The following is a 14174-nucleotide window of genomic DNA, read 5'->3' as shown; positions in this document are numbered from 1 at the left end:
CTTTACGGCGGGTTTGCTTCCAGCTGGGCCAGCTCAGGCGCTCGACGTGCCGCAACCCTGCTACATAGCCCTGCTAAGCGTCCCCCAACTAAACTGGCGGGAAACAATGAACCCTACGGCGGTGCTACTGTACCTGGGCCGCTTATCGGGGCAAGTAGGGGACAGAAAACCCGAGACAAGGAAGATTATGAACACCTACACGATGAATTATACACCAGCCCGTTCTTTCAGAATCTGCGACTATATTTACATTTCTTTATTAACTACTACTATATTTATATTTCTCTATTAACCACTACTATATTTATATTTCTTTAGTCATTACTACTATATATATTCTTATATTATAACTGCTATTATATTTATATTTTTATAGTAACTGCTACTACTTATATATTTATATAGTTAACTTTGGGCACTAGCTTAATAGGTGTTCCTTTACAAAGGTACTAGATAAATTTATTAATTGAGTGCTTATATTGCTGTATATATGTACTTATTTATTTTGCGGTCATGCTTTTTCTGACCTTCACTTGCGGGGCTGGCTGGCTGGCGGCGTCCCACCCAATGGGGCCTGGCAGAAGGGGGCCATCCGGCAAGTCGGAGACGGCAATATTGGGAGAGAATTCATCAGCAGAGTGTCTACAGTACTCGTACAGACAGGTACAGGGACTTCAAAGTTGCTACTAGGTAGATGGATGAGGTGGGTAGAGCCCCTCAAGCATCGCTACGTGCCGTCAATACCTGTCACCGTATTCCCTTCCATGGTACATGTACCTGGAAAGCAAAATGAATGGCAGCCCGGTACAGCATCAAGTATACTCGGAGGTAGGTATTTGACCGGGCTCGGGTCTGGCAAGGCAATGTACCTTTCAAATGATGCCGTCCTTCTGTCATATGGAGGCTAATTGAAACCTTGCTATATGTATTCATGCCAATTCGTATTGATGCACGGAGCCCGAAGCCATTGGGGCGTCCCAGGGCAATGTCCATCAAAACCTTGAATCATGCCGCCACGCCGCTGGTCTCGGCACGTCTACACACATACCTACCTATGTACTGCGACTTGTACACCGTAACTTCACTGCCTCCACGCTCAGGTACAGGCACGGCACTCCATGTAAGTTCCCCAGATCTATATTAGGTTATGCGCAGTATGTACAGCTGGTTTGGCTCGATAGGCGAATCTCAAGCAAGGAGAAGCTGTTCCACCTTGGAGTACACACCAATCGCACGTCCTCTGGCTCGCCCGTGTACATGTATCTGGGCACGGCACTGTGAGGACCAGAATTGTAGAGTGTCTGTTCTGTCAGTCGAATAAAAAGTACTGAGAATGCATTGATATCCGGTACCTGCTGTTGGGTTGGGCCCGTCCAATGCCGTTCCGTACAGTACCCAATACAAACCAATACAAATATGGGCGAGTATCACATCGTCTCATCAATGATCAGCATGGCCAGGTGACGACCACCATCTCCGCAGGAAACAACAGCAGCAGCAGCATCAGCTTCTTGATCCTCGCTCCGTTTGGAAATAGGAGGACCTCGTCTCTCACCGCCGCAAGCAGGTTGGCATCTTGTAATCCTGCTAGTACGGTTTCTTACAGTACTTGGACTGGGCCCAGGACAGGCAAGCTGCGAGTAGAAGCCCGCCAGCTTTCCAAATCAATCAGTCGGCAGCCATTGGCGTATTATGCATAATAGACGACTGCTAGCTGGCATGACAGAAAGACGAGTTCCACAATGCACTCGCAGGCCAGCGGCGTCGAACCAAGACACCGGCGCTGTGTGGCGAGACAGAATTGGTCTCTATCGCGCGGATCTCTGGCGGCTCTCCATTGTTTCGTGGCCAAGGACTCTGGTGCTTGCTGCTACGAGTAATAGTATCTATCCCACGTATCACGTTGAGATTTGCTGCAGAGTCATGCGCTTGGCCACTTGTGCGCGGAGGAGGTCAATACTGTACAGGACAGTGTGTGACACCCTTAGCGGCATCATGCTGAATCAGGTTTTGACAGGAGCTTCTGTTGGGAGAAAAATGACCAGTCTCATGCAATCAAGCCTTTCTTGAGAAAAAAGCCACTCCTGTCCTCCATGCTCGGTATACAGGCATGATCCACGGAAGCTCGTCGTTTGTTTTATACCAAACACAGCTTTGCTGGTAATAAGCATCATCAGCCGCTCGTTTGAGTCCGACTTACGTACAACAACACTTCACTAGGGCACGGCATCTTTTTCTCTCTCTCTCTTCTCTAGAACAGCGGCTAGTGTCCAGAAGAATAGTGTCCGTCACAAACCCGACCTTTTTAGTCGGCACACTAAGCTGGTATCTACTCCCGCATGGGCGTCGGTATGTCGGGAATACCCGCTCTGCGAGACGTCTCGAAGCAAGGTCGAGAGAGGAGTGGCCTCTTCTCGTCATTGTTTCCACATAAAAAAAGGAGAGTCGCCTTACCGACTTCACAGAGGAGCCCATCTGGCAGGCCTGAGAAGTGGGAAATGATCCGATTTGAGTCACGGGTGAAAGGTTAAGCTTCCCGGTACCTCGGACAGCGCTCAGCGTCGGCAAAGCCCGTTGTAATGTCGTGATGACGGGTCAGAAAAAGAAAAGGAAGAAAAAAGAAAAAATCACTTTTTCGTTTGGACAAAGTGCTCTGATTTTAGCGTACTTTCAAGGCAGACTCTCAGACGCGTCTGAAGTTGTCGTGGGTGAGCAGCGGGGTTTCCTCCCTTGGCATTTCCATTTTCTCTCGGAGCTCAGGCCAACCACGAGGCCTGCACAGTGGCGGGCTGCCGACTGACCCAGATCAGTTTCTAGAACGATGTCAGAACCGCAGTGTCTTGTAGTGATGCCCGTATACGATGGGCATTGCAACTGACCTAGTCCCGCAGTACTTTGATGCTCTGTCTCATAATCATAGCAATGTTCGTCGTCGCCTCTGGGAATTGCAAAAGATACCCTGGTGAGCTCGACTGAATGCCAGTGTTTTCAATCGTCATTGCTTGGCTGTCATGCTCTTAGCTTCGACGCATGCCGCAGGGGTTGCCGGAGACTGGCTGCTTCTTACTCCGATTCTCAGCTGAGACATGTCCAGCAGTGTTTCACCTCTGCTCCCCGCACATCATTGTTCTGGCACCAGCCAAGGGGCTGGTCGGGAATTTCGTTTGTTTGTAAGAGCAATATCCATAACTCGGGAGTTACGGCTCGATTCCGTCGGAGCTATGAAAGTCGCCGGAAGGCCAGATATTTGAAGACCGGTGCAGTCTTGACTCGCCAGGATATGCTTGCCTGGACTGGATTGTGAAGAGAATGAAGTCAGCACGTCTCAGCTTGAAAGATGCAACATGGTCCGGCTATCGGTCGGCTACCTTGCAATGCTGCGGGACAAGTACCCATTTGGACGAAGGGATTGTAAGCTATACAGGCCATTCTACCACCCCTACCATGAGATGATGGGCTGCTGGTGGCAATCCTTTGCACCGTGCTCTCTTCCGGGAGGAGAGGGAAAAGGTCTGAAGGGTTTAGAAGCATTGGGAACGACTTTTGCAGTCTCTGGAAGAAACTTGATGTCTTGTCTTTTGCTTTATATGCACGCTTGATCCACCAGTGCGAAGCCGGGGACAAGAAGTAATAACATGCCAGCTGTGAATATCCGGTTCAAGAAAAGAAATTTTAAAGTTTTTCTCAAATTCTTCTTGACAGCTCCATTTGTTCTCCCATTAATCAATTGAGTTTGGACCTACGAGGCAGCCACGCTCCTTCCTGATCGTGAACGGAAAAGTCGCCCACGTGCGCATACGTCATCCACTCGTCCAAATCTGCGTCATTGTTGGCACATCGCGGGTAGCCACTGCCTAGCCACTTGCCTAGAGAGGCGGTTGAGGGTGGTTGATTGCGTGAACTCAATATCGGCAGCATCTGTACGCAAGCTTGTTACGCAATAAGAGGCTAAAACTTTAACCTGCTGTCGCATTCCAATCTGCAATAAAAAGAGCCAATCTCTCGTCGCTTGGATTGACTGCCGTCGCAACAGTTGACCTTGTAAAGACTCTCGCCTCCTGGCCCCAGAAAGAAGCACTCAAATTTACGCGGACAGGCTCTTTGTAACCATTACACGTCAATAAGCCATCAATCTCCTGAAGAACCTTTATAAAACTCGCGACGACTTCCACCGCCATCATGGGTGCTTGTGCCGCGGTACTGATTGTCATCGTCACCATCTTCTGTATGTCCAGATAAGAGCACCGTCTCGGATGAGAGTTGACGAATGCCTACTAATCATATACTGTAGTCCCTCCGCTCGGCGCATGGGCTGTGGCAGGATGCGGAATGGGTATGCCCTCTTTTCTCTCTTTGGATCGTTGATGCCGATCTCCTGTGAATGTAATAGAATGACATGCTGAGGCTCTCTAGACCTACTCATCAACGTATGCCTGACGATACTTGGATATTTCCCGGGTCATATACATGCGTTTTATCTCGAATACGTCTATTATGACCGTCGACAACAAGCCCGCGAGGGCCATTATCCGCCGCGCCGTGCTCCCGGCATCTACTCTGACAAGGTGCAAACGGGCGGACAAGGCCGTCGACAAGGCTATGGAACGATGGCACCGCCGGCTGCCGGTGCGCCTGCCGGTGCGCCTGTCGGTGGCCCGCCCTATGATAGCCAAGGTTATAACAACAACCAAGGCTATGTAAATCAAGGTTATAGCAACCAAGGTCAAAACCAGGGATATGCCTAAATGCCGTGTTGTTTCAGCATGGGGCATTGAGTGGTCGTGCACTTACAATGAAGAGGAAAGAAGATCCAGGAAGCATGTTGCGAGTGACCACGTCGACCGACATGGATTTTGTCGCCATGATCGGAATGGGTTGAGTCGAGTCGAGTCGAGTCGAGTCGAGTCGAGTTGAAGGGACAAGAGTTGATTCGAATCAACTCGCAACGCAGGCGCGCAGTGCCTAGTTGACATCCTGGCCAATTTGGTTCAGAAAGTCTTGGCTGAAAGTTGTGTCCTGCTCGAGTGAAGTGTGTTTCAAACCGGAGCAGAAATAGCATTACCTGCAGTAGTAATAGTAATGGTCATGGAAATATCATTTAGATTTCGCTGTACAGTATCCGTATATGAGCATGGCGAAGAATTGGGGGATGACATCAGCCCGGCCGAGCATCTCCGCCTTTGCGCTTCTGTCTGAAGATTTCTGCCACGGAATATCTCGTCCGCAGATTCAGCACAGACGGCCAGCAAGGCAATTCTCAGCGCCAATCGGATGCCAGCGATAAACCGCGAGATGCATTGGCCTGAAACACTTTGCGAATCATGCATTTATTGCCCAGCATAAGCTGTCGAGTCAATGTGCGTCGACGGAGCAGAGCTTGGGATTTTGGCGAATTGGAGTCGAGCTTCCCCGCTCCCGCAAAACTTGCCCCAACCTCCGACCGAGATGCGAGCTGAGAAATAAAGAGAAGCACGACAAAAAAAAAAAAAAAAGAGCACAGAGCAAGGTGTTGGGGTCTGTTTACAGAAAAGCACGGGCAACTGATGCTGGTGCTGATTATACGGCTGATTACCTACAGATAAACGACTGCGGGGAGAACGGGCCAAAGCTCTTGGATATATGCAGAGTCTTTTGGGAAGCCAATTGGCAAGCATGATATCCTACATATCAATTTTCTTCATCTCACCACAAAAAGCATCAGGGCAGTGCCCACATCGACATCAAAAAACATCAAACCGTGCATGTACCCTGTAAGCAATTGGTGATGAGCATCATTTCCCAGCGCCGTGATTGGATCTCGGCCATGCAAAACAGCAGCTTTGAGTGCTTTCTTTGGAGCGCATCGCTTTGCCGCCGCCGCTGCTGCTGTGCGCCTTTCCGCTTCAGTCGGCGAACACGTCGAGATGCCTCGCCGCCAGCCAATCGCCGGCGCCCACGGCAGCAAAACCAGCTGCGGGCAGGGATGTTGGGAGGGCAAATCACATTGGATAGCCAAAAGAAAAGAAGAAGAAAAAGCCGTGGACAGAGGCGAGACGAGACGAGACGAGACGCTTGGGGCCCCCCCCCCCCCCCCCAGCGGCCGGCGCCGGAAGGCAGAAGCGCCTTTGAGCAGCGGCCACGACGGTCGTGCAGCTTCGCATATGCCATGCTTATGCAGCTTGTGCAGTTCCAGTTCGAGTCTTTTTTTTTTTTTTTTTCTTTTTCGCTCCGCCCACGCCTTGTTGGCGATTTGCTGCGTTTCCAATGTGAATTTCATCGCCTTGGCCCAATTGCGCGTCTCTGTCGTGCCCCTCACGCGCTGCCCTTCTTACTACGACTACACCATCCACCACATCGACAGCTGAAGAGAGTTGAGCGTTTGTTTCGTTCTGTCATCTTCCGCCTCTCTCCCTCGCTTCGTCCTGCTGCTGCTGCTGCTTCGCCACTATTCCCACATCCAAAACACACCAACCAACCACACCCACCCCATCGCTTGCTTGATTGCTTGCCACTGCTATTTCAAGCACCCTCTTGCGTCTGCGTCTGCGTCTGCGTCTGCGTCTGCATCTGCATCTGCATCTCCTCTGCCTTACGCTGCCCTTAGTCGTTGTGTGAGACTCCGCCAACGCTACAGCACAGCACAGTCGCTGTCGTGCCACTCTCTCACTAGCGAGGGACACCCTACGGCCCTCCCACGTATCCGTCCGTGTTCCTCCCTCTTCCCCCATCCCATCCCAATCCCATCCCATCCTATTCCTGTCGAAGCCAGACCAGACCAGACCAAGCCAGACCGGACCAGTCCAAACCAGGCCTGGCCAGGGACCTTGTCCGAACGACACGAATTGATGCCTTGAGTGCCTCGGAGCTGCACAGCTTGCATGTTGCCGCGCCCGATGTCTTGCTGAGACCCTGGACCGATCGTCGCCGAAGCCCAACACCCCAATTACCTCTCCCAACCTTGCCCGGCCTGCCTTACATATATATCGTATTTAACCACCGATACGCATCTCTCAGCCCATCATGTCTTTACCCACCTTTGGCCTTGAACCGCCGTCAGACTCGGACCAACCTCAGCCTGATTCTCATTCTCATTCTCATTCCCACTCTCAATCTCAGTCTCAGTCTCAACACCAGCCTGAGCCTCAATCCCAGCTTCTGCCTCAGCCTTCATCTCTGCTATCGCCGTCTCGCTCGTCCGCCACCACCGAGCCTCGTAGTGGTGGCAATCCCCTTCCCATCTCCCTCAGGCGCTCCATCCAGCCCAATCCGTCTCCGACCAGCCTCGTGCCGTCCACTGCCGAGGGCAAGCCGATCCCCGTCGATGATTCGACCGTAGAGTACCGCACCACCGCCCTCCGAGAGCTCAACCACAACTTCCCGAGCCATCGCTACGCCAAGTCGACCGGCGCCCAGAACAGCACATACTCGGAGCCCGTCATTGTCCGGAGCTACTACCCTCCGCTGCCGTCCAGCAGGCCGTCCAGCTCGTCTCGTGGCCCCATCGCTCACGGATCGTCCGTCTCCGGTCCTGGTGCCGGCCCCGGGTCCCAGGTCAGCCGGTTTGCCGAAGCAGTCGCCGGCGTCCCCTCCAGGTTTGTGTCCGGAGAGCCCGGCATGTTGAGCACCATGGTGTTATCCTTTGGAAAGAAACCCGTAAACGGCCGTGCCGAGGACGAAGCCCGCCTGCCCCCGGTGGAAGCCTTCAGCTTCAAAAGCTTCATGGCCAATATCGAAGCTCAGGGTGGCGGCGTTGTTGGTGATATCAACGCTGATCTAGACCGGATTGCCGAGATTTGTGCCAGATCCAGGTACTCGCTGAGCAATCAATACGAAGTCCATTATACTCCCCATGGAGACGGGGCCTCCTTCTTCACCTCCTCGGCCCAGTTGAATGACTCCCAAGGCCCGACCCTGCAGGCAGTCTCCGCAGACGACGAACACAGCGTAGGAGCATCAACCCGTAGGAGGAGACGCATGGCTCGCAGGAATAGCAGAGCTGTAGGCACCTTGGAAACAATCATATCGTCCAGTCGATCTTCAGATGAAGAACAGCCTGGCAGGAAAAAGGCTGCGGCCGAGATTGCGGGCGAAATCCGTGGTCGGGCGGTGCTGAAGGGTTCAGGACACTCCTCCCACAGCAGCTCTTCCAGCGAAACCCTTGATGAGCAAAGTGACCTGCACCACGAGGAGGCTGCTCCAAAGAAGTCATCATCGTCCCTTGCTCTCATTGATGCCTCTACCAGACTCAACGGCGCGGCTATAGATTCTCCACGCACATCGGCCACCGGCCTCGTCAGTGAGCCAGCGCGGCCTCAAGAATCAACGAGCCAGCTCGAGATACGCACGGCCCTGGAGGAGCCTCTTGAGGGTCCCCCTGTCGTTCTAGTCAAGGAGACGCCTGCTCTTCCCAAGCAATATGGCCTCTCTGTTGCAAAGGGAGCCATTACGCACACCAAGACGGACATTGCAGGCAGTGGCATCCTGTCCATGATCAACGGCTGGATGCCATGGAAACCATCTTCCATTACGTCCACCCATCATAACAAGGGCCTTGCTGAGGGAAGTCTCCGAGACCTCTTAAAGGTAACCGACTACAAGGGAAAGGGAATCCTTCAATAGTCCCTTGCTTGATCGGTACCGCAAAGAGGCATTAGATAGTGGATGGGACAGTTGAAAAAGTGCATGTGGATAATGGTCTGTCTACAGAAATGATCGATTATGATACCAATTGAAGAGGAGGAGAACACAGAACAACCCTCTTGCCTACCTAGATAGTTTCTCTCTTTTTTTTTCCTTATTATGGCTGGCTGTTTGGATTACTTGATGGGATACCCGCACACGAGAAAAGAGCTTATGATACCACACTTTATGATGAATTCATTGATGACGTTATGACGATGGGACGACATTCTCGAAAGATTTCTTTGTATTTGGTCTCCTCTCTTTTGGCTTGCCTGTACATAGCACGAGGCAATAAGTGAATTTCATGCATTTGAACATTAGAGATCCGATGCATATTATAGCCGGAATGAAGATTGATTTCCAGTAGCACAGTGCACAACACAGCTTCTATTCGTTCGTAACAGCTTTTCGTATATTAACTTCCCCGCCAGAAGACCGGGGCTCTTCTCTTCTACATCCCTCCCAAAAGCCATAAACAACGACGCAGAGCCAGTTACCTGTCATGCTAGTGCCACCTCTCCCTTTGAGAAAAGCTTTCCACGTCCACGAAACGCCAGATATACCCCTTTTGAACACCATTGGAGAGAACAAGAAGAAGAAAAACGGAAATGGAAATGAAAAGGAAACCTTTCATGCCAAATGTACGGCAATATAAACTACATTGACAGCGCCGTCCCATCTTCAAAGCTTCAAGGGAGCTGCGAGGAAAAGGGAAAGCCGGCTATATATCAAACAAGTAAAAGATTTTTCACGCATGCCACCTTGAAGAAGGTAGAGAGCTGTGCAATTCATTCCTTCGTAGCTATCGTTGCCGTTGCCGTGGCTGTAGCAGTGCCACCTCGATTGTCCGCCGGCTTCTGGTCGACGTGTATCCTCTTGGCACTCCTCTCGCGATCATGAGACTCCGTGACGCGTTTCTTGTCCTTTTCGCGGGCAGTGTCCTTGGATGCTTTTCGAGCCTCCCGATCTCGCCGCTCGTTTTCTTTTCGCAGAGCTTTCGACTCAAACTCGTGCCAATCGCCACCAATATTTGCTAGTCTGTCATTATGGGTTAGTAAGTCAGGATGTCTATGACAAGATAGTCAATCTCAGAGGGGGCATTGGACTCACTCTATTGCCTGTCTGGGCAGTGGCTCTTCGGTAGTGAAGTACGGGTGTTGCAAGATCGTGGATGCCGTGGGCCTCTTCGCCGGGTCGTAGCAGAACATGGATTTTAGCAAGTCAAAGGCGGCAGGAGACACCCTGTCTTTGTATTTCTCCGCAAAGACATTCTTCCTTTTAGCAGTTGGTCGGAGCAGCTCAAACCATGCCATGTCTGTGATTCCGGGCCAATCGTGGCGGGTTGGGGTCCCAAGAACATTGTATATCTTGTCGAGCTGGCTGAGCTCTGTTCCGTCTCCAGCAAAGATGGCAAGTCTAGTGAAAATCTCGACCATAACACAGGCGGCACTCCAGACATCGACGGCAGCGGTATACTTGGTCTCTCCTAGCAGGAGCTCCGGTGAGCGGTACCAGATCGTAATGACCCGGTTCGTGTAGTCCAGCTGGTGTCGTTTCGCATAAAACCGAGCCAGTCCGAAATCTGCCAGCTTCAATATTCCCTCACTACTAACAAGGATATTGGCAGCCTTGATGTCCCGGTGAAGGACACCTCTCTCATGAAGATAGTCTAACCCTTCGAAAAGTTGCTTGGCCATGTGCTTCTTCTGTGCTGAATCTAGCGAGAAGGAAGGATGGTTGAGCAGACCCGTCAAGTCATGAGAGAGGTACTCGAAAACCATGAAACAGTCATTCTTCTCTACCATGACCTCCTGAAGATTGACTATGTTGGTGTGTCTCAGCGATTGCAGCAGTTTGATTTCACGGACTGCCGTCACGGGGAAGCCATCTCTTTCGCCCTCCATGCGAATTCGTTTCAGAGCAACGAGTCCCTTCGTGTATACATTGAGCCCCTTGAACACTTTTCCGTATGTCCCTGAGCCGACCACTGATTCATTTCCAGGCTTCCTGAAAAACACCGAGTCGGACTCAATCAAGTCGTCGGGGAGAGTCGGTCGCGGCTTTGGTCGTTTCATTACTTTGATCACCTTCCGCGTTCTCGGTGCCAATTTTGGTCCCTCGGGAGGATTCCTAAACTCTCGCCGGGAACGTGCGGAAGACGGCTCAGTGGGCGCACTTGGAGGAGGTTCTCGGTCTCGGTCTCGATCGCGATCACGATCTCGGTCCCGATCACGATCTCTATCACGATCACGGTCGCGGTCGCGGTCGCGGTCCCGATCGCGGTCCCGGTTAGAGGGTTGGGCTTGCTGTACTGACTCTCTCCTTGGGGGTGCGGCGTTGAACTTTTGGGAAATCTCGGGCTTCGGAGCCGCAGGTGTTGGCTTTGAGGAGGGTTTAAACGCAAAGCTGAACTTGCCAGCACCACTCCCCGGCTTGGGTGCGGTTTGTGATGAAGTTTCAGCTCCATCCTTGGACGTAGTATGGTTGGTGGGAGCTGATGGTGCATCGTCTGAGCGCTCCAAAGAGGCATTTTCATGAGCATCAATGGTATCAGTGTCTGCCACGGCATCCGCATCCGCATCCGCGGCGGTGGACCTCCGGTCAACTTCTTCATCTGACGGGAAACCATTGCTTCGAGGGGGAGGCGGAGGCGGCGGCGGCGGCGGTGCCTGGAATGAAGGGTTCCTAGAGGTGCTCTTGAAGCCAGTGCCACGATAGCCACCTCGATTTGCAGTGGGCCCGCCACGAAAGCCACTCCCTCGATGACCCCCTCGGTAGTTACCCTGAGGCCCAGTGGGTGCGGCATAAGGGGGGGAATGCAGCGAATTCACGTGGTAATGGTTCTGTGATCCATTCTGAGGGGGGCCACTGGCAGGATAACCGCTGCCACCGTGAGCATATTGGGGAGGATATTGTCTGTTTATTCCCATTAGCCGTGATGAAATGTAGATAGTTAGCCAGAAACGTACTGTTGGGGGGAGTATTGATGATTCCAGCCGGAACGACCCGCACCGTATGACGATGGAGATGGCGAGTTGTGAAAAGAACCCGAGTTCTGAGGAGACTGCGAATATCCTCGAGGGTCATTGCTGTGGTGGGATTGATGTGTATAGGTGGGGTTGTATCCTCCTCGGTAACTGCTCCGAGACGTCATGTCGTCGTCAATGTCGGACCGCGATGCGTGATGCGGTTCGGAAAATTCTTTGCCTCGGTTTCGATCACGATGGGCGACAGGAGATGCAGGCCTTTGGTCTCGATTGGCTTGTCGGTAGTCGCCGTCGATTCGCGACCGGTCGTCAGTGGCAGTGCGGACCGTCAATGTTGGCTCGGCCACACGTGACTGCGAATCTCTACGGGTGGACAATGAATGCCGACTGCTGGCAGGGAGTGGCGACCGTCTCCGCGATGGGCTTCGAGCTGTTTCGGGCTTGTGACGGTGACGTGAGTCGCGTCGGGAATGTCTCCTGTCGGCTTCAGATCTTGTCGGAGAGCGGGAGAGAGATCGTCGTCTCGAGTGGTGGCGGGCTTCGTCGTCGACTCGGGAAGGAGATTTGTGGGAAGAGCGATGGTGACGCGGTGAGGGGCCTCGGCGATCGGGAGAATGGTGTCTTCGTCTCTTGGACTCGGGCTTGGAGCCTTGATCTCGACCGCGCGGTGGCGGACTGTGCGCCTTCTTGTAGCGTTTCCGACGTGACGAGCTCAGAGACCGGCTGCGGCTGCGGCTTCGACTTCTATGTCGCTTGGAGGAGGACGGCGAGCCGAGTCCCCCACGGTCACGATCTCGGTCTCGATCTCGGCCTCGCTCACGGCTACGGCTACGGCTACCCCGAGTCGTCTTGGCCTTGGCTTCAGAGGAACGCGCCTTGCTCTCACGATAGCGAGGGATCAGGTCGTCCGAATCGGCAAGCGGGCGCGAGGATGCAGGCCTCTCCCGCCGGGAATATTCCCGGCTGCGGTCTCGTGAGCGATGCCGGTGCGCTGGCGCCGAGTCTCTGGGGCGATGGTGCTGGCGAGAGGCGTAATCCGAGCTGTGACGGGCCCCGTGGGGAGGAGATCCTGGTCGATCCGAGGATGTCACTCCTCTGCCAGATCGAGGCCGTTCTCTGTAATCATAGCTTCCTCCGTCGTCTCTCATGGCAGCATGTCGAGGGCGACGCGGAGGCGATGTAGTCTGCCCCATTGGGACCTGCACCTTGTTTGAGTTTTTAGCGTCGCAGCGCTGGTAAATCGCCGCACCTTAGCCGGAGGAGCGAGGGTCGAGCGACGTCCGCGTCCCACAGCCTGGGACAAATGGCGCTGCAAATGAGGGTTGTGAGTGCAGGGCAGTAGAGGGAGGAGAAGAGAAGAGAGGAGGGTGAAGAAAAGAAAAAAGAAAAAGGGCGATGGGGGCCTGGTGCCACAGCCCCCGACCATCCCCCCCAAGAGCTGACCGCCGTCATGATGAATTTTTCGCGGCCGTCGTTGGATGCCCTGAGCCTCAACCGTGGCTCTTCCCCAAAGCAGTCCTGTCCCGGCATCCGCCACGCCCAAATAGCCACCCAATTCTCCCGGACATGCACTTGCAAGCTTGCACCATCATGGCAGTTTTCTCATACACCTCCCCGTCATTTCATAGCCCCAAGACATGCAGAAGACTGCCAATCACCTCGACCAGCCAGAGCAGAGCATGCTCTAGCCGCCATCAACCAGCAACAAATCGCTATGTACGTATCCTGGCGGATCATTTACGAGACTTACCATGGGCATCAATCGCCATTCTATCCCTTTCTGCCACGCAACTTGGCCAGCTATCTCGTGACCGTCGATATGTGATGCATAGGTCAAGTGAGAGAGCTGACCACCACGTAACATGTGTGTAGGGATGAAACGCGCAAGTTTTGCGTCATTAACCTGATCCCCGTGTCGAAGCTCTTCTCCTTCTTCCCTTTGTTCCTTTTAAGAAGTTCATTCCCCCTCCAGTCAAGTAGCCAATCATCATTCAGGGTGCCTCAGAACTAGTCAGCGTCACTGTCGACACTGCAGCATCTCGATGGCATCCAAGTAAACGGAACCGCTGCCTCAAGGCTATAGAGAAAGGCTGCTGAGCAAGCCGAGAAATAAAATCCGGGTCCAAATGATGCGCAAACGGCCTCTATCCCGCCAAATCCGGCGCCCGGGCATGTGACAAGACTTCTCGACGGGTCAAAGACGCCATATCGGCTTGAACAGGGCTCTGGTGTTGAGAGCACAATGTATCTGCACGACCGGGTAGGGCTTTATCCGTCATATGCGGCCAAGTCGATTCCTCCAACAAAGCTAGCCGTCACAGGGAGATACCGTAGGCGTGCGAAGAAGGGGCACAGCGAGGGCGATTTACAGGTGCCTTGTTGCGACGTAGACAATAAGGATGTGGTGGGGTATTGGCGACAACTTCATCCGCGGGTTGGCGGCTTGATATCATGTTTTGTTCGTAAGCCTTAGCAAGCCCATACTTGATCAGTGGGCCGCATCCAACGTGTCGGCTCGTGTAGGGA

General features: G+C 53.0%; 4 protein-coding genes across 4 annotated transcripts; 3 read left to right on the top strand and 1 right to left on the bottom strand.

Moving 5' to 3' along the window:
- Positions 1-4179: 4179 nt before the first annotated feature.
- On the top strand, positions 4180-4745 carry Triagg1_6139 (uncharacterized protein; the record flags this gene model as incomplete). Its single annotated transcript, XM_062900731.1, has 3 exons — positions 4180-4225; positions 4292-4333; positions 4414-4745. 3 exons carry the CDS (start codon positions 4180-4182, stop codon positions 4743-4745), a joined length of 420 nt encoding a protein of 139 aa, XP_062754996.1.
- A 2254-nt stretch (positions 4746-6999) lies between these two features.
- Triagg1_6138 (uncharacterized protein) lies at positions 7000-8598 on the top strand (the record flags this gene model as incomplete). Its single annotated transcript, XM_062900730.1, has 1 exon — positions 7000-8598. The coding sequence occupies one exon, from the start codon at positions 7000-7002 to the stop codon at positions 8596-8598; it is 1599 nt and encodes a 532-aa protein (XP_062754995.1).
- Positions 8599-9449: 851 nt separating this feature from the next.
- Positions 9450-11591, bottom strand: Triagg1_6137 (uncharacterized protein; the record flags this gene model as incomplete). The annotated part of the gene is made up of 2 exons (XM_062900728.1): positions 9450-9699; positions 9772-11591. 2 exons carry the CDS (start codon positions 11589-11591, stop codon positions 9450-9452), a joined length of 2070 nt encoding a protein of 689 aa, XP_062754994.1.
- Positions 11592-11676: 85 nt separating this feature from the next.
- On the top strand, positions 11677-12831 carry Triagg1_6136 (uncharacterized protein; the record flags this gene model as incomplete). Its single annotated transcript, XM_062900727.1, has 1 exon — positions 11677-12831. One exon carries the CDS (start codon positions 11677-11679, stop codon positions 12829-12831), a length of 1155 nt encoding a protein of 384 aa, XP_062754993.1.
- Between the last annotated feature and the right edge of the window lie 1343 nt (positions 12832-14174).

Source organism: Trichoderma aggressivum (assembly GCF_033847375.1).
Source record: "Trichoderma aggressivum f. europaeum strain CBS 100526 chromosome Unknown scaffold_023, whole genome shotgun sequence".
NCBI classification, from domain to species: domain Eukaryota; kingdom Fungi; phylum Ascomycota; class Sordariomycetes; order Hypocreales; family Hypocreaceae; genus Trichoderma; species Trichoderma aggressivum.
The sequence above is the reverse complement of the archived record's forward strand: the minus strand, read 5'-3'. Positions and strand labels throughout refer to the sequence as shown.